The 22,633-nt window shown below is 35.9% G+C and overlaps 1 protein-coding gene across 2 annotated transcripts in view; it reads left to right on the top strand.

The window, feature by feature from the left end:
* Nucleotides 1-22,633, top strand: part of LOC108700148 (dachshund homolog 2) — a 372,744-nt gene that overhangs the window by 347,564 nt on the left and 2,547 nt on the right. For both annotated transcript variants that reach the window (XM_041574972.1, XM_018233058.2), the window contains exons 10-11: nucleotides 2,165-2,308; nucleotides 3,187-3,252. In XM_041574972.1, the coding sequence (XP_041430906.1) occupies nucleotides 2,165-2,308; nucleotides 3,187-3,252 (210 nt within the window). The remainder of the gene's footprint in view (nucleotides 1-2,164; nucleotides 2,309-3,186; nucleotides 3,253-22,633) is intronic.

The raw sequence follows: 22,633 nt of genomic DNA, 5'->3' as shown, positions 1-22,633 counted from the left end.
AAAACATTTTTTTTATTTAAAGTGTTGTTTTTAGTGGCAATAACTTCAGCCAGGAGGGTAGGGTAGGGGTGGTGCAAGTTTTGGGGGACTTGCCTCCATATATAATTTCTTTCCCAGTCAAGGTTGTCTTAAAAGCGTTGCCTTTTTTCAGACCATAGTTCCTTCAGCAACCAACATTATTGCTCAAATTTTGTTACCAGCTTCCAATGAGAGTAAGGTTCTACGATCTTTAGATATGCACAGATGCCTTTCTATCTATTTGGAAAGAACATAGGACTATTTGTTCTATTTGCAGGAAAAAAGAAATGTCAAAAAGCTTTAAAATCTACTCTTGCAAATTGGTTAAAACACACCATGACATTTGCATATTTGAAGTCAAATAAAGAACCTCCATCTGGCCTAAGGGCACAGTCTACAAGAGCAATTGCTTGGGCTGAAAAATTGCCAGTCGAATGTTGCAGCTTCTCAAGACGCAGCCTTTGGTGGCCAAATATTGGAAGAATCTTATTCATAAGAATAAGAATTTCCTTGCTAATCTCATTGGTGCTGCCTAAGAACAATTGGCCTTACCTGAAATTTTCCTTTTCTTAGTCCATAAAGCAGCACAAGTAAACTTCTACGTGTTAAAAAAAAAATATATGTCTGTAGGATTCTTGTCAGCTTTTAAATAACCCTGCATAGAGGAGTAGTAGGAGAGGCTTTATAGAATCAGTTAATTAGTAGTATTTTTTCTGTCCTGTCAGGGATTGGTCAGAGTACATAAGCTCATGGGTGCTGCCTTACAGACTAAAGAAAAGGAAAATTTCTGGTAAGGCCAAACATTCACATTTTGTTCCCATAAATAGTGATGGGTGAATCTGTGCCGTTCGAATTTTCCAAAATGGCGAAAAAGTCCCTAAACGCATTAAAGTCAATGGACGTCAAAATAATATTGAAACGCATCAATTTTGACACGAACGACAATTTTTATACCTGCGACTATTTGGCTCAAATGCATTAAAGTCAATGGGCACCTGAATTAGTTTGACACGCGACAATTTTTATGCACGCTGGACAATTTTTTTCTGCTGGATGCCGGCGACAATTTTGCCCCCGGCGAATTGTCGCTGCAGTTTCGCAAATTCCGCCACAATGTGGAAATTAAATGCAATTTGGTGTCTGCTGGATTTATTCGCCCATCACTACCCATAAACCATTTTGTCCAAGACAGACCCTTCCACTGTTCCTCACTTGTACATAATGACAAATAACACAGGTGGCTAGTATTCTCTACTGAAATCTGTGCAAATTTGATGAATATGCATATTTGCATTTCACCCTATTCGTTTGTTTTGATTTAGTGTAGTGATAGGTGAATCTGACCCATTACACTTCGCCAAAAAAAGTCTATGGGATGCCAAATTTTTTGTTGTTATGCGATGTGTCAAATTTATTTGGAATCTGTTGAATTTTATGTAGCCATCCCTTTTTCCTTAGCTTATAAGATGCATTAAAGACTTTTTTAACAGAATGAAAATGTCATATATTCAATAAAGCAGTTGTTCTTAATGTGCTCTTCATGCATATCAGAGAAGGCCAATCTGTGGCTTTATGGCTATTTCCTTCATTTTAACTCAATTACAAATGTACCAACCCCTGTTCAGTCTATAATACAACTATATATTCTTGTTTGATGCCCGCGAAGAATATCAAGGTCCTGCTCTTTCTTGTATCATAATTAGATCAGGAATAGAAATCCTGTTTTGGCTGTATTTGTTTTGGAGCTTCGCTTGTAGCTCCCATTGCACAGTTGAAGGGAAAACAAAACATATAGATATTTATCACCTAGTACATCCATTTTATGTCAGCCTAAGAGATTGTTAAAATATAATACCATTTTTTTTTTTCCTGACTATTAGTCATAACATTCTTGCTCTCTTTTCACATCATATATCAGGCACAGTAAATTTTAAATGGAAAATAGCAACAACATTGATATCACTCAGCTATTACCTGCTGAAAATGATTATAGCATTTGCTCACTACAAACTGAGTAGCCTGTTTTCTAGCCTAACTCTATACCTTCAAGTGGATAGTCTTGTAGAGAACAATAAAATCCTTTCTGGGAAAATATTTCACTGAGAATAGAGATGACCGTAACAGTTGTAATTTTTGTGCATTTCAGCAACAATTCAAAAGCGCTTGAAGAAAGAGAAAAAAGCCAAGAGAAAATTGCAGGAAGCTCTGGAGTTTGAGTCAAAACGAAGAGAACAGGTTGAACAGGCACTTAAACAAGCCACCACAGGAGAGGGTCTCCTTATGTTAAATGGTAAATCAACCTGGTTCAGTATCCAGGATTGCACAAACTGTGTATGGGAAATATATACATATGGGATTGGCAATTAATTCACCTAACAGTTCTTAGTTCAAAAAAAAGAAATAGCCCCTAAATTAAATACACAGAGCCATAGATTTACATTTCTATAGGTGCAGAGGAGGGACTGCCTTAAGTGCTTGAAGATTGCAAAGTGAATTATATATAATCCCTTGGCATAATGGGATGTCTACTGTACATCATCTTTAACATGAATTATTCTACACATTCATCTTCATCTGTACATTTGTATGTATGCAAGTGTAAGCAGTCCCTGCTCCTCTGCTGAAGAGATTTGATCCAAAGACTCTAATATTGTCTGTTGACTGCTTTTTCATTAAATAGAGAATACTTGCTTGCTTAATTTTCAGAGAAAAACGATCAACATGACCTATAGGTAACTTCATGTGGATTAATATTTTGGAAATACAATTTTTAGTGTCAGTATCACTTTAAGCAGCAACATTTGAACTATACATTTCTAAGGCATAGTATTAACATTGTCTTAAATGTCTCTTTTGAACCTTGATCTTCAGATGATTTAGAGAACAGGGAATATATTTATATATTATATATGAGAATAACATACACCTCTATGAAATACTGGGATAGATTCCCAATACAAGAATGGCATTATGGGAAAAATGCTTTCTTAAAAAGGTTTCCTGACGGACACTTTATAGTATAAGGAAACATGTACAAAGATTACTTTAGATTAAAGGAAAATCTTTCTGTTAGCATTATCACACTGAATAGTCACTATATGCAGTTACAGTTATATTAGTGTTTTGCAAATAAGGTATGTTAACTGTTGTAAACTGTGTTTATTTCAGATGCCTGCATCCCAGAGATGGAAACAGAACACAATGGGTCACAACACGACAGCCCACCAATGCAAGGTGAGTGTTATGGCAGACTTGCAGTGTCCAACTAGAGCATATTGCATGTATGTAACTGTACAACTATTAGATCTATCTAACAGTTTGGTTTTCTGGTGAGAACTTTTCTGTAGTGATGGACGATTTGTCATGTTTAGCTTCTCAGAAAAATTTGTGAAACAGAAAAAATTTGTGAAACGCATTAAAGTCAATGGACATCAAAATGATTTTATTGCGCGGCAACTTTGACGCCCGTGACAATTGTTATACACACACCTATTTTGGCCAAATGCATTAAAGCCAATGAGCCATTCCGTACCAAGTGTATATACTTTTGGAAACTGATGTGGTTAGACTGATATACAGTAGCTATACAGGTAACTTAGAAGTTTGGAATTTTAATAAAGAATTTGGACTTAATAAAGAATGTTGAAAAATAGATGGACAGTAGTGATATGTTCACATATGGTTTTTGCCTTATAAGATACTCCAGGTAACTTTGGCTATATGATTTATATGATTGCCCTACAAAAGTATAAACTAAACAGCATTCATATCTTGCAGAAGGCCAAAAAATTAACCTTCCCCATCCATTCTTTTATAAATAGGTTAGTTTATGAATTAACTTATGTTTGACTTAAAGGGCAGTATACACCATTAATCAACATGAAATAATCACATACATAATGGACTTCTGCTTATCTATGCCCTGGAAATCTCGCAAAACCTTGATGTTAACTAGTCACTTATTCTGTATAGCTTTTGAAACAACAAAAAACATAAATATTAAAATAATAGGCCAAAATTATGTTCAGAATAAGCCATATTCATTGAGCTCATGTTGAACAAGGGGTTTTACTGGGGCTTTAAGTGCTAATATGATGTTAGGCATTTAGACCAAATAATTTTAGGGGCAGATGTATACAGAACAGTATCTGTTTACAAATTTACAAAACATTTATATATAAAGCTTGTTAAGAAGTTATTGATTTGTAAATCCATCCAATAATGCAGTACAGGTATGGGATCCGTTATCCGGAAATCTGGTAGGAAAGCTTTTTGAAGGTTAATAAAGGATAAAATACTGTACTTTATAGCAAATCATAATACTATGAGTGTCTGCCAGCATGGTTTTATGCATAATAGATCATGCCAGACTAACTTAATTTCTTTTTATGAGAAGGTAAGCAGGGACCTCGATTCTGGGATGGCAGTGGATGTGATTTAATTAGATTTTGCTAAAGCATTTGATACAGTGCCACACAAAAGGTTACTGGTTAAATTAAGGAAGGTTGGCCTGGAACATAGTATTTGTACCTGGATAGAGAACTGGCAAAAATATAGACTACAAAGAGTGGTGGTAAATGGAACATTTTCTAATTGGACCAGTGTTGTTAGTGGAGTACCAAAGGGCTCTGTACTAGGTCCCTTGCTTTTCAACTTGTTTATTAATGACCTGGAGGTGGGCATTGAAAGTACTGTTTTACTTTTGATGATGCTAAATTGTGCAGAACTATAGGTTCCATGCAGGATGCTGCCACTTTGCAGAGTGATTTGTCAAAATTGGGAAACTGTGCAACAAACTGGAAAATGAGGTTCAATGTTGATAAATGCAAGGTTATGCACTTTGGCAAATAAAATAATTCAAATTTTTTAAAACAATTTCCCTTTTTTTTGTAATAATAAATCAGTACATTGTACTTGATCCAAACTAAAGCTGGCCATAGATGTGTAGGGACCCATACAGTTAAATGTGCCCCTACAGCTTTAATTCCTTTCATTTTCTCATTTCCCTAGTTGCTGGGCAGATTCCCATGTAGCTAGAGGTAATCTGCATAGTTATATTATTGGCCACGTCCTGTCACACTCAGGTATAGTGAATGAGAAGGGGTGGATCTTCCTCTTTGGCTGCTGGATGCTGATTCAGCTGAGTGTGCCCAGGGGAGCCTGGGTACAGCAAGGCCCAGAAAGCCATGGGCTTAGAGGGACCGGGTCCTCTAGTGTCTAAGTCGGGGAGCAGGGACCCTGTGAATGAGGCTAGTAAGTGCCAGGGATATATCTGTAATAGACTCTCTAGGAGAGTGAGATAGCAAGAGCAGCTTGGCTCCAACCTGGAGGGATAGCAAGGAGGTAGCTCTCATCTCAGGCAAGACTGGCCTATAGATAAGGACACCGACTAATAGGGATTAGGTCTAGTGAGTTCCCTGATCTCCTGTGTGAGGATCCAGGTCTAGGTGCTGAGTTCATGACGATGCCTCTATCCAGGGGACCGATATCGCCTCAGGGAGTTCTACTGTGCTGTCTCTGGAGGAAATTCCCCGGCATCTACCTTGGGAGCTCTGTGAGAACAGGGTGTGCCTGTATATGCTGCCAAATGCCTCTGTACCGCTGTAAGTAAAACCTGTGGATCATTTGTCAAATAAAAGTTATTTTGTTATATTGCAAGAACCTCCTGTTTTGTTGCACAGTAGCCAGAATGTTGTAGTTGCACTACACCATTCCTGAAATCTTCCATTTAGTGAAGGTCCTAGCCAGCAGTGTTTGAGTCACATGCAACCCATGCTCTAACAACTAGCTGGACATTAACTCCTTTGGGTCTGGATAGCCCAAATTAGCGTTACAGTTGTGAAGATTTTTAAAAGATCTTTTTGTCATCGTTAGACCAAGCTTATCTTGAAATGATAGTTTAAATGTGTGATTTGTCCATCAAATAAAAAGACCATTTCTAGCTGTTATGTTTTGGGTAGCCGAGCATGAGTAAAGTATAACATTGCTTTATTAGCAGGCTCTCATGCAGCCATTACACAACAGTAACTTTCACTTTTTAAGTTGTCCAGGAAGCATGCACAGTATAAGTCTGAACACAGTGACATTTACAGGCCATTTGTATAAACACCACACTAGCGATGTTGTCTGTTTGAACCCAGGAAAACTGAGGGCAAGAACCATTATCCAGAAAACCCCAGATCCCGAGCATTTTGGATAAAAGGTCCCATACTTGTACTAGAATTCTTTGAGATTTATGCCCATAGAAAAGAAAGTACTTTCTAATGAAAAAGCTGGTGTGAGAAGTTGTTAAATATAAATGAAAAAAGCCAGGAAAGGTTAATGTATAAAACTTTCTCTTTTGAGCTATTTTTGTGTACGTTGACTATTGAATAGGCCAAAATTGGATCCGAATTTAAATAAAATGTGACTATTCGAATATCAAAATTTATCATGTACTGTATCTTTAAAAGTTTGACTTCAACCATTCACCATCTAAAACCTGCCAAATTGCTGTTTTAACATATGGGGGACCTCCTAGAACATATTTGGAGTCAATTGGTGGACTTTGAAAAATCTAAGTTTTTTTTTTTTTAAAAAAAAAAAAACTTTAAACCGATGTAGATTTAATACAATCTTACTTCAATTCGAACGATTCAAAATACAGCCTATTCACCCGCAGAAAAAAACGTTGTTTTTTTTTAATACATTTCAGTTGGTCTTTTTTTCTTCAAATTTCGAAGTTATGGGAGTTCAAAAAAACTCCCATTACTTCGAAATTTGACCCTTGATAAATCTGCCCCTTTTTTGGTGAACCAATATTTTTGGTGAACTAATACTGAAATACCATTAAATTGAATCATTTTAATTTTATTTGTTTTTTGCCAAGTACACATGAATTTAACACAACTCAAGAATGCTGATAAAAAAAGAAGAAAAAAAGAAAGCTAAACTGAACAGCAGCACCATTAGCCAACAAAGTAATATTTTCTCTTTACTGTTCTCTGCCATTTAGTTATTATCCTATTGGAAATCTAATTATAATCCTTTTACTCCCTAGTCAAACTTCACAGTTTTTGCAAGCTTAGCACTGACAAGTGATTTCATTACATTTGATTGCCCGCTCCCGGATTGACTTAACTTCTCTCGGAGCCCTAAAAGCCTTCTCAGTTTCTCAGATTCCCTGTTTGCACATTATGGAAACAGCTCCTTTAATTAATTAGCATGAGCAGCAGTAACATGAATTGCTGAACAGAAAATAACATCATTTTATGATCGCAGGGAGACTTTTTCTTTTGCATGTTTATAACTTAGTTAAATTTTGTATTATTTCATTGTTAGAAGCTGTTTGCATTGTGTGTACTCTGTATCCTTTTAACACATAACAATGGCAAATAAGTGTATAAAATGTGGAAAAAGGGTAGCAGAGGGCAAACATTCTTATTACAAATAATTTGGCAGCTCGGTGAAACAGCTAACGTCTGAGCTGAAAAGTCTGTTCAGGATCGGTAGCCTTGCGAAAGTTTGGTTCAATCACACAGGATTTCGTGTAAGGTCATTAATAAAAAGGAAATCATAGATATTTGCATATTATTTGAACACTATTTTGTACTTTTCAGGATTTAGCATTGACTATGAGAGTTGGCTTGGCATTTTAACAAAAAAATAAATAAATTATTGAAAATACCAGGCTAAGATTTAAAAAAAAATTTTAAAATGTTTTAAGAAAATTACCAAATTATCAAGATTTTGGTAGATGCAAATACACTGGAATACAAAAAATTTAATTGTGTTGTGTAAAACATGCTCAATATAAATTTCTTTTGCAATTTGCCTTGTGCATTCATTAGTTTCAACTTGTCCTCCGGGATGCAGATTTATCAAAGGTCGAATTTCGAATTCATGTGAGTCTTTTAAAACTCCCATAAACTCAAAATTCAACCAATCTAAATTTATTATAAAAATCAAATGTTTTAAATAGGGGTGAATAGGATCGACCCAAAAACTTGAATAACTCCCTAGTCTAATTGAAAATTTGAATTCGAATGTTTGAATTTTTTTATGGTCAAAACTGATTTCAATTTGATTCAAGTTTTCAGGCTGATCCTATTCACCCAAGTTTAAAAAATCATATTTTATAATAAATTTAGATTGGTCGAATTTCAAGTTCATAGGAGTTTATGGGAGTTTTAAAAAAATTTGAAATTCGACCTTTGATAAATGTGCCTCCCTGAGGACAAGTTGGAACTAAACTAATTTAATGATAAGTCTACCCCTCAGTGGCCACACTCCAAACCTCTTAAGAGACTTACGGGGGAAGAATGTAATAAAAGTCGCAAAGAGAACATTTTTTTTGCACAAATAAGAATGAAAATTCACATTTTACAATGAAATATTCTTACTTAGACAGTTATTTTATTGCAATTTTTTATTGGGCATTGCAAATTTTTACTGTGCATTGCCCACATTTAAGAACTATTTGAAGGTATCATAATCTTTTAGAGCAAACATAAGCTTTTCATTAAGAAGTTTTATTACATATACTGCGCACTGGTGCAAACCATAAAATTTGCAATCTTTCTTCTACTCAGAAGTGGTCGCTAGAGTTTTCAGGTTTGCTAAAGCTATATTAAATTTGTGCAAAGGAAAATTGGTTTATGCATAATTTTTTCGCATTGTAAATAGTTTTCCATTACCTACTTTTATTACACGCCCCCCATTGTAATGTAAAAGACACAGGGAATGTGTTTGGGAAAGACTGCTGATCCTATTACTTGGTATAGTACATACAGTATCTTGTGCTCGTGCCACCTTCTATATTGTAGCTATACTGTTAGAAAACACACCTAAATAAAGTTTAGAAAAGCTTTTGGTAAATGTCTGCACCATATTTCAGCACCTCTGACTGTATATTTACATCCAAGGACTCAGGCTTGATATAGGGAATTCACTTTAGCCCATATGCTTATGACCAGCCTGAATTTTTGTTAAGGTTGCCTTCTGTCCGTTTTTACCCGGATTTAGCCTGATTTTTCAAAGGGCTGTAAAGCTGAAAACATCCTGTATTTATTTTCAAATTAGGAATGGTGCCGCAGTCAGCCCATTTGCAACAGCTCTGATGTCACAGACACAACCCCTTGACAGTCACCTGCCCCTACCCCTGACATCACCAGGCCTACCCCCTGTTCAGTATATGGGCAGAAGGTGGAAACCCTAGCCTTTGTAGAATCTCCACTTAAGAGAGAGCATTAATAACAATTAATTTATATGTATTTTCTGTTAAAACTGTTACTCACTCTAATCTTATTTTTGATTCTTATATTTTTCCATAGAAATGGTCCTACTGTATATGATGTTGGCTTGTGTGTTTTTCTTCAGCAAGTTTGCATATTTTAGGTGGTGTTTTTAAGTAGTTCCTTTTGCAATGAGAGCTAGGTAGCTGTGCATAGCTGGAATGAGTCATCTGCTAGGGTTCCATAGCTTGAGTATCCATGGCCTCCAAAACCAATGTACTGTATAGGCAAATCCATTATACTGGCTGTCTAAGGGAATAATCAGATGACATGAGATCTCTACAGTTTAATTGAGTTTTATTTTTGAAACATGTTTAAAAAAAATGCATCTACATCTTGTTCACATAATGGATGTTATCCTAGCTTTATGCGTACACTGCTCCAGAGAGTTGTTAACCTAAAAAGCATATCCTTCCAGTCAGCATCTTTGAGACAACCAGGTTAGTAAATTATTGAGTAATCTTTTGTGACTTCAGTTTACAAAAGCATTAAAAGGATGTTTCAGCATTTAGATGTATTGTGATGCACTTGCTGTTTGTTTTTTAGGCTTCTCTTTAATGGATCAAAAGCAAGTTTAGATTGAAAGCTCTTACAATTAGGGGGTGACTATGTGCAGGGATTTCTGCTGAGCCCTTTCTTTGCATTGTTCTTCATTGTGTAGTTTTACAATATGTAATAACAAACGTTACACAATGCTCATTTATTTTTTACTTTTCTCAAAATGAATGCAAACTGAATGTAATATTTATAGTATTAATCTTTTCATAATACATGATTTCTTTGAGGAATGAGGTTAAGAGTGATTTTTCGGTCCCATTTTCAATATTTTTCTAATTTAGAATATGATGCTGTTGCTAAGTTTTGCATACTGCCTGTGATTTCCAGCATAAGCACCAGTCTTTGTTACCAGTTGGCCTAAAGGGGTCCTCCACCCAAAACTATTTTTGAATAAAAAAGGAAAGTATAATTATAATCAGCTTTCAATTATATATTAATCCGAATTTTTCATTCGTTTTACAGGTATATTTAAATGTAGTTGAAGGCAGTTTGCATTCTCATCATCCCTGGCTTTTGACCCCTGAAACAATGTTCTGATTTCTGTCGTACTGTTTAAGGTTCAGACCCAAAGAACACTAAGCTTTTACCTGCATTTACATTTTAAAATACCATTTGCAAATTTGTAATTAATTTTTACAGTGTTTAGAAATACATTTTGTTTTATTATGCAACAAAGAGTTTTTGGGTGGAAACCCATTTTAAAAATCTAAAACAAGGATCAAGCATTTGATGCTAAAAGCAGTAGAATTAATGTCTGGCAGCAGCCAAATTAGATACTCCCTGGGAAATTCTCTAGATATCACTGCTGGCTGTGACCCCATGGCAAATGTTGGTTTGTGCTGTGGGAATTCTGTCTGTGGCCATTTTAATATCGAACAATCTTGGAAATTTTGTTATGCAGCTTTGACTGCCTAATACAAATAAAGAAATGCACCTCACCACTTAGAAACCAATGGACACAGCAGTCAAAATGTATATATCACACACACAGGGGCCGATTCACTAACTTCAAGTGAAGGATTCTAAGTAAAAAAACTTCGAATTTCAAAGTGTTTTTTGGGCTACTTCGACCATCGAATGGGCTACTACGACCTTCGACTATGACTACGACTTCGAATCGAACTATTCAAACTAAAAATCGTTCGACCATTCGACCATTCGATAGTCGAAGTACTGTCTCTTTAAGAAAAAACTTCGACCCCCTAGTTCGCCATCTAAAAGCTACCGAACTCAATGTTAGCCTATGGGGAAGGTCCCCATAGGCTTTCCTAAGTTTTTTTGATCGAAGGATATTCGATCGTTGGATTAAAATCCTTCGAATCGTTCGATTTAAAGGATTTTATCGTTCGTTCGAAGGAATAATCCTTCGATCGTTCGATCGCACTATTTGCGCTGAAATCCTTCGACTTCGATATTCGAAGTCGAAGGATTTTAATTCCCAGTCGAATATCAAGGGTTAATTAACCCTCGATGTTCGACCCTTTGTGAATCGGCCCCACAATGTTAGAAAATATGTATTTGCTTGTGATAATCAAACCCCATTTCTCAATTTGTCACCATATTGTAATTGTAATTATAATACTCAGATTTTATATTAGAAAATGTCAGTCAATTTATTTAAATAAATTATCATAATTAATATTAAATACATTTAGATTAAAACCTAAAATAATTCATAAAAAGTCTGTGGCATCCGTTTTTTGATTTTTTATGCTCCGGCTATTAGACTCCAAATTTGCTGATATATATGCTTAGTTGGTAAATACATAGGAAAATAATTGCAGATAAAAGGTAGTTATAAGAAAGTCTTTGGCTGGTTCTTTAAACACTTTTAACCAGCAAAAAGGAGTTTTTGTCCTTATTTAAAAACTGTGCCATTTTGTATGCCATAATCAAGGCAAGCCAAGCATCCATGCCCCTTTTAAGGTGATGGACTGTGGAGGTTTTCTCAAAAAAAAATACTGTTATATGCCCTTAAAGTAGAAGGAAGGGCTAAAATTAAGTAAGCTTTATCAGAAAGGTCTATATAAATACACCAGTAAAGCCAAGTAATGCTGCTGAGTCCTCTGTCAAGAGAAACACTTCATTTCTTTCCTTCTATTGTGTATACATGGGCCTCTGTATCATAGTAAATAGTTAAATCAGGTTGAAAAAAGACAAAGTACATCAAGTGAAATCCCTTCAAATGAAAACCCAGCATCCATACAAACACCCCTCCATACTTTCACATAAATTATATTTTCTATATATATAATATATATAGTATCTATAGTAACTATAGAGTTTAGTATCACAATAGCCTTTGATATTATGTCTGTCCAAGAAATCATCCAAGCCACTCTTAAAGGCATTAACAGAATCAGCCATCACAACATCACCCGGCAGTGCATTCCACAACCTCCCTGTCCTCACTGTGAAGAACCACCTACATTGCTTCAAATGAAAGTTATTTTCTTCTAGTCTGAAGGGCCGGCCTCTGGTACGGTGATTAGGGATGTCGCGGACTGTTCGCCGGCGAACTTGTTCGCGCGAACATCGACCGTTCGCGTCCGCCGAATGTTCGCGAACGTAACGCAACGTTCGCCAATTTGGGTTCGCCTTAGCTGGCGCTTTTTTTTGCCATTTCTCCCCCAAACCAGCAGATACATGGCAGCCAATCAGGAAGCTCTCCCTCCTGGACCACCCCCACACCCCCTGGACCACTCCCCTTCCATATATAAACTGAAGCCCTGCAGCGTTTTTTCATTCTGCCTGTGTGTGCTTGGAAGAGCTAGTGTAGGGAGAGAGCTGTTAGTGATTTGAGGGACAGTTGATAGTAACTTTGCTGGCTAGTAATCTACTTGATATTGCTCTGTATTGTAGGGACAGAACTCTGCAGGGATTTGAGGGACATTTTAGGTTAGGTAGCTTTGCTGGCTAGTAATCTACCTTCTACTGCAGTGCTCTGTATGTAGCTGCTGTGGGCAGCTGTCTGTCCTGCTGCTGATCTCTCATCTGCATCTGTTCTTCAAACCACTGCCACCTAGCTGTGTGAGCTTTTTCACATTCTGTCTAAATATCAATAATAATACCGTCTCCAGAAACACCACCTGAGTGACGTAGTGTGATTTCTGCCCTTTACAGCACAAAACGCAGCGCTGTGTCAACAATGGATTTTTTAGAAACATATTTGCCCTTGATCCCCCTCTGGCATGCCACTGTCCAGGTCGTTGCACCCTTTAAACAACTTTAAAATCATTTTTCTGGCCAGAAATGTCTTTTCTAGCTTTTAAAATTCGCCTTCCCATTGAAGTCTATGGGGTTCGCAACGTTCGCGAACCGTTCGCATTTTTGTCCGGACGTTCGCGAACATGTCCGCGAACATTTTTTCCGACGTTCGCTACATCCCTAACGGTGATCATCGTTATCCCTCTAACCAGTTTAGTTGCACGTCTCTGCACTCTCTCCAGCTCATTTATATCCCTCTTAAGGAGTCCAAAACTGCACTGCATACTCCAGATGAGGCCTTACCAGGGACCTATAAAGAGGCATAATTATGTTTTCATCCCTAGAGTTAATGCCCTTTTTTAATGCAAGACAGAACTTTATTTGCTTCAGTAGCCACAGAATGACACTGCCCAGAATTAGACAACGTGTTATCTACAAAACCCCCAAGATCCTTCTCATTTAAGGAAACTCCCAACACACTGCCATTTAGTGTATAACTTGCATTTATATTATTTTTGACAAAGTGCATTACCTTGCATTTATCAACATTGAACCTCCTTTTCCAGATTGCTTCCCAGTTTCCCAACTTAGACAAATCAGTCTGCAAGGGCAATCTCTAACTTCACTCTTTGATAAATATACCCCAAAGTGATTGGATAGTGGGGACGAATATAACTAATTCTAGTATGTGATTGGTTAGTGGGAAAGAAAATAATTAATTCTATTATCCTCTAGTCAATTTCCTTGTTTAGAAGCACGTTTTTTTTTTAATGTTTGATAAATGCGTCCCTGTATTTTTTTAAAACACTCAGAATCACCTTACAACTACAAATAATACAAATACACTGCTGAAAACTATGCTTGGGAAGCAAAGAGTCAAGTATATCACAGTGCCCATTACTTTCTCACATCGCAGCCTGCTTTTATGATTTCCTTTTGTTTTCCCTTTTTTACTACACACAATGATTTACCCAGCATTTTCTGCTCTGAAATGTGTGTCCTGAGGGAGAATTACTATTATTGAAGGATTTTCAGCTCTCCGAGAATTTGTGAGATCTTTACTCTGTGTAAAATCCTCTCCAAATGCCTTGCTTATTAAGCCAGTCATGCATTTCACTGTAGGTTATAAAGCTGGAGAATGTGCACTTGGGGGCTATAAGCATATTTTAGTGTTACGGAATATCATTTATACACTTTTTATATAGTCAATATTACCCCTAGAGAACAAGATTAGGCTTTAAACTAAATCTACAGTTTTGCTCACCTTTGTATAATACTCTCTTTAATGGAATGAAACCCACGTAAATGAATATTTGATTAGAGCAAAAACCCAATAAATGAATACATTCATTGCACACAGGCTTAGACAAATCTTCCACACACAGAGCAGTAAAATGCTATAAAACTTGTATATCGTTTGCATTGAACTGTTTTAAAGGGCTAAGTAGTCTCTTGTGCTGTGGGTCTTGTTTGTGCCAGGGCACATTATTCAGATGGGCACCTTACTGTTTCTGCTTATGTGCACAAAACACTGCATCAAGGTTGACTTTGTTAAATTACTGACCTATGTGGATGGCATATGGTTCAACTGAGCAATTTTTTTCTGTGCAGAAAATGCTTCACCATAGTGTTAAAATCAGCACAGATGATATAATAAAAACATGTGATTGCTTTGCAAGGGAAAAATATAAAAGCAAATCTTTGTTGGGGTTTTTTTTGGTACTTTTCTTACCCTCCGTCAACAAATGTATTAATTTGTCTTGATACATAATTTTTATCCAGCCTAAATCCATGATTTTTTTGTACACATATGGAAGTGCTTCATATAGAGCTGATAGCAACTCGTGCTATATTATACTATATTATATTATAAAAAGGTATCTTAAAGGGATACTGTCATGGGAAAAATGAATCAGTTAATAGTGCTGCTCCAGCAGAATTCTGCACTGAAATCCATTTCTCAAAAGAGCAAACAGATTTTTTTATATTCAATTTTGAAATCTGACATGGGACTAGACTTGTGCCTGCACTTTAGGAGAGAAATGCTTTCTGGCAGGCTGCTGTTTTTCCTTCTCAATGTAACTGAATGTGTCTCAGTGGGACATGGGTTTTTACCATTGAGTGCTGTTCTTAGATCTATCAAGCAGCGGTTATCTTGTGTTAGGGAGCTGTTATCTGGTTACCTTCCCATTGTTCTTTTGTTTGGCTGGTGGGGGGGGGGAAGGGAGGGGGTGATATCACTCCAACTTGCAGTACAGCAGTAAAGAGTGATTGAAGTTTATCAGAGCACAAGTCCCATGACTTGGGGCAGCTGGGAAATTGACAAAATGTCTAGCCCCATGTCAGATTTCAAAATTGAATATAAAAAAATCTGTTTGCTCTTTTGAGAAATGGATTTCAGTGCAGAATTCTGCTGGAGCAGCACTATTAATTGATTCATTTTGAATTTTTTTTTTCCCATGACAGTATCCCTTTAAGCTTTGTAATTTACTTCTGTTGTCAAACAGATTTATCAGATTGAATGGGGAATCCTGCATGTTTTTTTCAGGACCCTTAATTGTCTATAACAAGAATTTTGATTGGATTTATCAAACCAGCACATGGTTCATTAATATGCCAATTTGATTAAGTTGAATTAAATCATTTGTATTAATATCCATTACTTTCAGGCATTCTGTACCTCAGGCCCCTAAGAGTATGACTGGTGTGAACTATTGAACCCCATAGTTAGCAATGGGCAATATTTTTGAGTAGTGACACAGAAAAAATAAACACTGAATCACTACAAATCAAAACCCCATACCTTTTTGCAACCTTGAGTAATAGGTCATACTGCTATGTTTCTGGACTTAACATCCTGGTTTTGGAGCAATCTGTGTTACCTGGCCTGTTTACAATAAATTCTGTAAGACTAATATGTAGTCTTCCGTTATCTATTTACACTTTATATTTAAGCTTTTCAAAGAAAGTGAATTCATGTTCAGAGCAAAGTAGGCTAAATTAGTTAAAGGATGAAAATATATGTTATGTCTACTAGACATACATTGAACATTGGTTCAGTCTTATAAATAAGTGGATTTGAAGCCCAGGTAGGCCAAGTGGTCAAATCTTTGGTCACCATATGTTTCTCCTTTAACACAAGTGACAGAAACCATCTTATTCAAGGGACAGACATGATTACCTTGGAAGACATCAAGGGGCACATTTACTAATGGTCGAATATCGAGGGTTAATTAAACCTTGATATTCGACCCTCATAGTTAAATCCTTCGACTTCGAATATTGAAGGATTTAGCGCTATTCATTAGATCGAACGATCAAAGGAATAATCGTTCGATTGAGCGATTAAATCCTTCGAATGGAACGATTCAAGGATTTTAATCGATCGATCGAACGATTTTCCTTCGATCAGAAATCGATCGATAGGCTAACATTGATGCTCGGTAGGTTTTAGGTGGCGAAGTAGGTGGTCGAAGTTTTTTTTTAAAGAGACAGTACTTCGACTATCGAATGGTCAAATAGTCGACCGATTTTTAATTTGATTCGTTCGATTCAAAGTTGAAGTCGTAGTCGAAGTAGCCAATTCTATGGTCGAAGTAGCCAAAAAAATACTTCGAAATTTTGAAGAATTTTTTATTCAATTCCTTCACTCGAGCTAAGTAAATGTGCCCCCAAATCATTGCAGATTTATCTTTCCTGGTTTATCACATGCAATTGTGCACAGAAAGGTAAAGTCACTGCCGAATTTAAACTAAATCACATTGACAGTTAGATTGGACTTGACAAAGAAAACTTCAGTTATGGAAATTCATTCTAATTTACAGTAGTTCTAGGTGTTTAGAAAAAGTTTCTTTTAAACAGAGAAAATAAGGGTGCTAGTTAGCAGATTGAACTTATCATTTTGTTTCAATTGTGGCTTAATATGACAACCTTAACATTTCCATTAGTTTGTTTGATAAATGTTATTGTTTTATGTAACTTTATAATTTCATATAAATTATAAACGGAATGGGGTTTTAGAACAGATTTTGTTTAACTGTATACTGGCATCTTAAATACAACTTTGTAGACCTTTGAAAGCCAAACATAATGTCCCTGAATTTCCTGTTCATGTCAAGTTTAACAGTTTCCATGAATAAACTATAACAGCTCTAGAACATCTGTAGAAGTGTGCTACCACATTACACATATGTCAAGAAGGTCTAGACATCTTTATTTACAATTTACTTATTGCAGATTGTTTGGGATCACGTTGGTTATAAAGTTCCATCTATAAGTAGACCGAGTAGATAAAACAAGAGACCTTGCTTTATCAGAGCTACTCGTGGTGAATCAGCTCATTTTATTTGCAGATGAATTATCTGGAGGTGATGTACTTTTAAAATTTGAATTTACTAGTGCTGTTTAATGCTGCTTGCATCTTGGGTATCTTATCCAAAACATACTTACACAGCCATATAATGCATAACCTCTAGCAAAGTAGTAGGCAGCTACAATAATTATTTAATTTTAAAAACCTGACTTAAATTTAGAACTATACAACACATATTACTGAAATATGTATGACTGTGATTTCTAATGAAAAGCTTAAAGATACTTGGGGGCAGATTTATCAAGGGTCGAATTTCAAAATTCAACCATCAAATTGGAATACTTTGACTTCGAATATTGAAGTCAAAGTTTCTTTCACCTCATTTCGGTATCCTGCGGTCGAAGTAAAATCGAACGATTCGAAGGATTTCAGCGATCGATCAAATGATTTTACTTCGACTTCCAAAAACTTAGAAAAATGCGCTAGAAGGTCCCCATAGGCTAACAGCACTTCGGCAGGTTTAATTTGGCGAAGTATTGAAATTGAAGTTTTTTTTAAAGAGACAGTACTTCGATTATCGAATGATCGAATATTCAAAATATTTTATTTTGAATCGAATTCAAAGTCAAAGTCGTAGTATCCTATTTGATGGTCGAAGTATCCAAAAAATTACTTTGAATTTAGAATTTTTTAACTTCGAAAATTCCCTCTAATTCACATCGATCATTGATAAATCTGCCCCTTACTGTATGTAATATTTGCATTACTTTAAATCAGGTTGACACTGTACTACTAATTTTAGGAAATAGGGCTATTTGGCAATGCATTCTATTTGACCGCCAGGCCCTCTCCTAAACCATTCAATTAATGTAGGGAAAAAAATGACTCTGCCCTTGCTTCTAGGCAAAGACTGGAAGCACTGTTAATGTCTTCCATCTTAGCTCCATCATTTCTGGAATCAACAAGATGGTGAGTGTGAACAATCTGGACAATCTCAGCCTGTAATACAGGGGAAGAATAACTTATTCCTTTGAAAAATAATACAATTTGAGAGCAGACTTGGTAAAAAGTTAATAGAACAAATGCAATTACCACAATGTTATTTTTCAAGTTGGTATTTACAAAATATGGAGGGCTCACACCAAAATGATTTAACTGTTTTGGTGTTAATAAAAATCTGAATTGCACATACTGTAGCTATTTTAATAGGAGGTGTGAAGTTGGGGTCTCTAGGGTTAGATAACGTGTAAAAACCTTGGTTGAAATTAGGGTCTGTGGGACCAGAAGACTGTAAAGTAATATATTGATTACTTGTGCCCAATTTGACTTTGTTGCTGGAAAATTACAATAGGAGCCTATGCATTGTATGGTACGGTATAATTAGTGTGAATACAGGCAAATGTTTTTTTTTTGTATTTGATTTCATTTTAATTTTTATAAATGGACACTTCTTAAGAACAGTCTGTATGTCTGATCTCACACTGAGTAGAAGGCATGAGGTGCAACTCTCATGATTCTGCCACAGCAGTTGCTTAACCAGCTATGAATATTAGAAGCCAGGTTCAATTACTATCTCAGTTCTTTGTGACTGCAGACAAGTCATTCTACCTTACTTTGCCTCAGGCACCCAAAGTATTTTTGTAGGCTTCGCTTAACTCTTTAAAAAAGAGTTATAAAAGCACTTAATAAGAATAATATAGTGTAGACCATATTCAACATCCACTACTTGAATGCTACCCATCTTGTCCCTATCAATGTCCTTTCTGGATCAGCTTAAGAATTTGTAAAGATAATTACTAGTCAACAGTGTCACAATATAAATGTATACATTTTGAATGCTTCTTTAAATGTAAAAATATTTAATGGGAAAGTTAAATAATAAACTCTTTTAAATGTTTACCTTATAAATAATACACAAATGTCAATGTTGTGGCAGACAGTTTTTCAACTACATTTGTTTACTGTAAACATAAAATATAAATAATTGTGGAAAAAGACTATTATTCATGTGTCTCTTTTAACTTTGTATATTCTCTATTTATATATATATATATATATATATATATATATATATATATATATATATATATATATATATATATATATATATAGATAGATAGATATATATGTGCGTTTCCTGACTTTCTCATATTTTATTGTTTACTACATTGAAGATAGAGCCTGTCTTTGTATTTCTATACAAAAGAGTTAAAAAGGAGAAGAGGGCCTCCATCCAAATGTTCTACTCATAAAAAGTATTTGATATCAGGCATTACCTTAAATATAGTGCTGGAGTCAGGAGGAAAAAACTGTTTAAAACAGAGATGTCCAACCTGTGCCCCTCCTTCGGATGTTAACCTACAGTACAACATCCAGCAGCTCCCTGAGAGCTTTAATCTGTTCCATAATTGTTGGCAATTGTAGTTGAAGAGTATTAAACAAAATGTAGATCATTATTTACTGTCCCTTCCTCCCAGGACTCTTCTGATGCTGCAACCCAGTACAAATGTCTCTACTTTACTTTATAGTCAGAGCTGCTCATATCTGGTTATTTTGCCTTCCCTGGTTCATTTAAGCCATGTGCCATAATGGAATGAGTTGTCTTAATCAATCAGATAGTAATAGGATAATAGTTAATACAGACCTAAAATAAGAAACAAATAAAATGTGTGACTTTACTTGGCTCTTTCCCAGATTTCCTATAATGTTTGGTCGCTTGCATGAAAAAATTAATATACTTCTGAAGGAACGTCCACAATCATAGTTACATAGTTACATAGTTACATAGTTAAATTGGGTTGAAAAAAGACAAAGTCCATCAAGTTCAACCCCTCCAAATGAAAACCCAGCATCCATACACACACCCCTCCCTACTTTTAATTAAAATTCTATATACCCATACCTATACTAACTATAGAGTTTAGTATCACAATAGCCTTTGATATTATGTCTGTCCAAAAAATCATCCAAGCCATTCTTAAAGGCATTAACTGAATCAGCCATCACAACATCACCCGGCAGTGCATTCCACAACCTCACTGTCCTGACTGTGAAGAACCCTCTACATTGCTTCAAATGAAAGTTCTTTTCTTCTAGTCTAAAGGGGTGGCCTCTGGTACGGTGATCCACTTTATGGGTAAAAAGGTCCCCTGCCATTTGTCTATAATGTCCTCTAATGTACTTGTAAAGTGTAATCATGTCCCCTCGCAAGCGCCTTTTTTCCAGAGAAAACAACCCCAACCTTGACAGTCTACCCTCATAATTTAAGTCTTCCGTCCCTCTAACCAATTTAGTTGCACGTCTCTGCACTCTCTCCAGCTCATTTATATCCCTCTTAAGGACTGGAGTCCAAAACTGAACTGCATACTCCAGATGAGGCCTCACCAGGGACCTATAAAGAGGCATAATTATGTTTTCATCCCTTGAGTTAATGCCCTTTTTTATGCAAGACAGAACTTTATTTGCTTTAGTAGTCACAGAATGACACTGCCCAGAATTAGACAACGTGTTATCTACAAAGACCCCTAGATCCTTTTCATTTAAGGAAACTCCCAACACATTCCAATTTAGTGTATAACTTGCATTTATATTATTTTTGCCAAAGTGCATAACCTTGCATTTATCAACGTTGAACCTCATTTTCCAGTTTGCTGCCCAGTTTTCCAGTTTAGACAGATCACTTTGCAAAGTGGCAGCATCCTGCATGGAACCTATAGTTCTGCACAATTTAGTATCATCTGCAAAAATAGAAACAGTACTTTCAATGCCCACCTCCAGGTCATTAATAAACAAGTTGAAAAGCAAGGGACCTAGTACAGAGCCCTGCGGTACTCCACTAACAACACTGGTCCAATTAGAAAATGTTCCATTTACCACCACTCTTTGTAGTCTATCTTTTAGCCAGTTCTCTATCCAGGTAGAAATACTATGTTCCAGGCCAACATTCCTTAATTTAACCAGTAACCTTTTGTGTGGCACTGTATCAAATGCTTTAGCAAAGTCTAAGTAAATCACATCCACTGCCATCCCAGAATCAAGGTCTCTACTTACATTCTCGTAAAAAGAAATTAAGTTAGTCTGGCAAGATCTATTACGCATAAAACCATGCTGGCACAAACTCATAGTATTATGATTTGCTATGAAGTCCAGTATCTTATCCTTTATTAACCCTTCGAAAAGCTTTCCTAATACTGACGTCAGACTAACTGGCCTATAGTTTTGAGGCTGAGAACGGGATCCTTTTTTGAATAGAGGCACCACATTAGCAATTCGCCAGTCTTTCGGCACTATGCCAGATCTCAATGAATCCTGAAAAATTAAGTAAAGAGGTTTGGCAATCACAGAGCTAAGCTCGCTAATTACCCTGGGATGAATACCATCTGGCCCTGGACCTTTGTTAATCTTAACATGTTCAAGTCTCTTTTGAATTTATTCATGTGTGAACCATGCATCATAAACATAAATGTGTTTACAATGGAGTCCAATTTTCTAGAATATTTAATTACAGATCATTAATGCATACAAGCATAATTACCATAGATTTATTTCCCCAATATGATAAATGCTAGCATTAGCTTTTAATGTAAATACAAACTGCACTATTTAAGTAAACAAGTATTTCCATGAGTATTTTAAAAAATGTGCATGTATACAGTTTTCTTGCCTTCTAGATTTTGATTAGCATTGGGTTAAATGGCATACAATTTTAATAACATACAGCAGATGTAGATGAACACTTGAAAGACAGGTCTGGATCATTAAAAAAAATGTCAGCATTTAGTAAAATGTGCTTCCTCAGTTATCAGAACTTAAATCACTGTATAGTTTTTTTTTATATGTCCTCTTTTTTGTCACAGTGCTATTCCCAGGCCCCCTAACATTTCTCTTGAGATGTTTTGTTCTCTCATCTTCCTGGTCTCTATTCGTTTATATCCAGAATACATATTAGATTATTTTTGCTTGGAGCTGAAGTACAAGAGCTCTTAAAACACAAACCATTCACTTACTAATTAGTTGCTTCCTGTTCCTAATGAAGTGAGCATGCCGGGTTTGGATTAATATTCAACCACTGTTCTCCTTTGTTTGTGCTTCCAGATGTTTTTACTTTATCTAGGAGTTTACTTAGACAGCTACTGCTAAGTGATAAATCACTCATATTATGGCTGAAATGCATTTTGAAATTGAAATGTGGTGAACTTTGAAAATGCTCCAAAGATCCGTGTCACTTTGCAGGTCAATATTGGCTTTTTGCATATGATTCATTCAC

The sequence above is a fragment of the Xenopus laevis genome, chromosome 8S (assembly GCF_017654675.1).
Source record: "Xenopus laevis strain J_2021 chromosome 8S, Xenopus_laevis_v10.1, whole genome shotgun sequence".
NCBI lineage: Eukaryota > Metazoa > Chordata > Amphibia > Anura > Pipidae > Xenopus > Xenopus laevis.
This window is presented reverse-complemented; position numbering and strand designations above follow the sequence as displayed.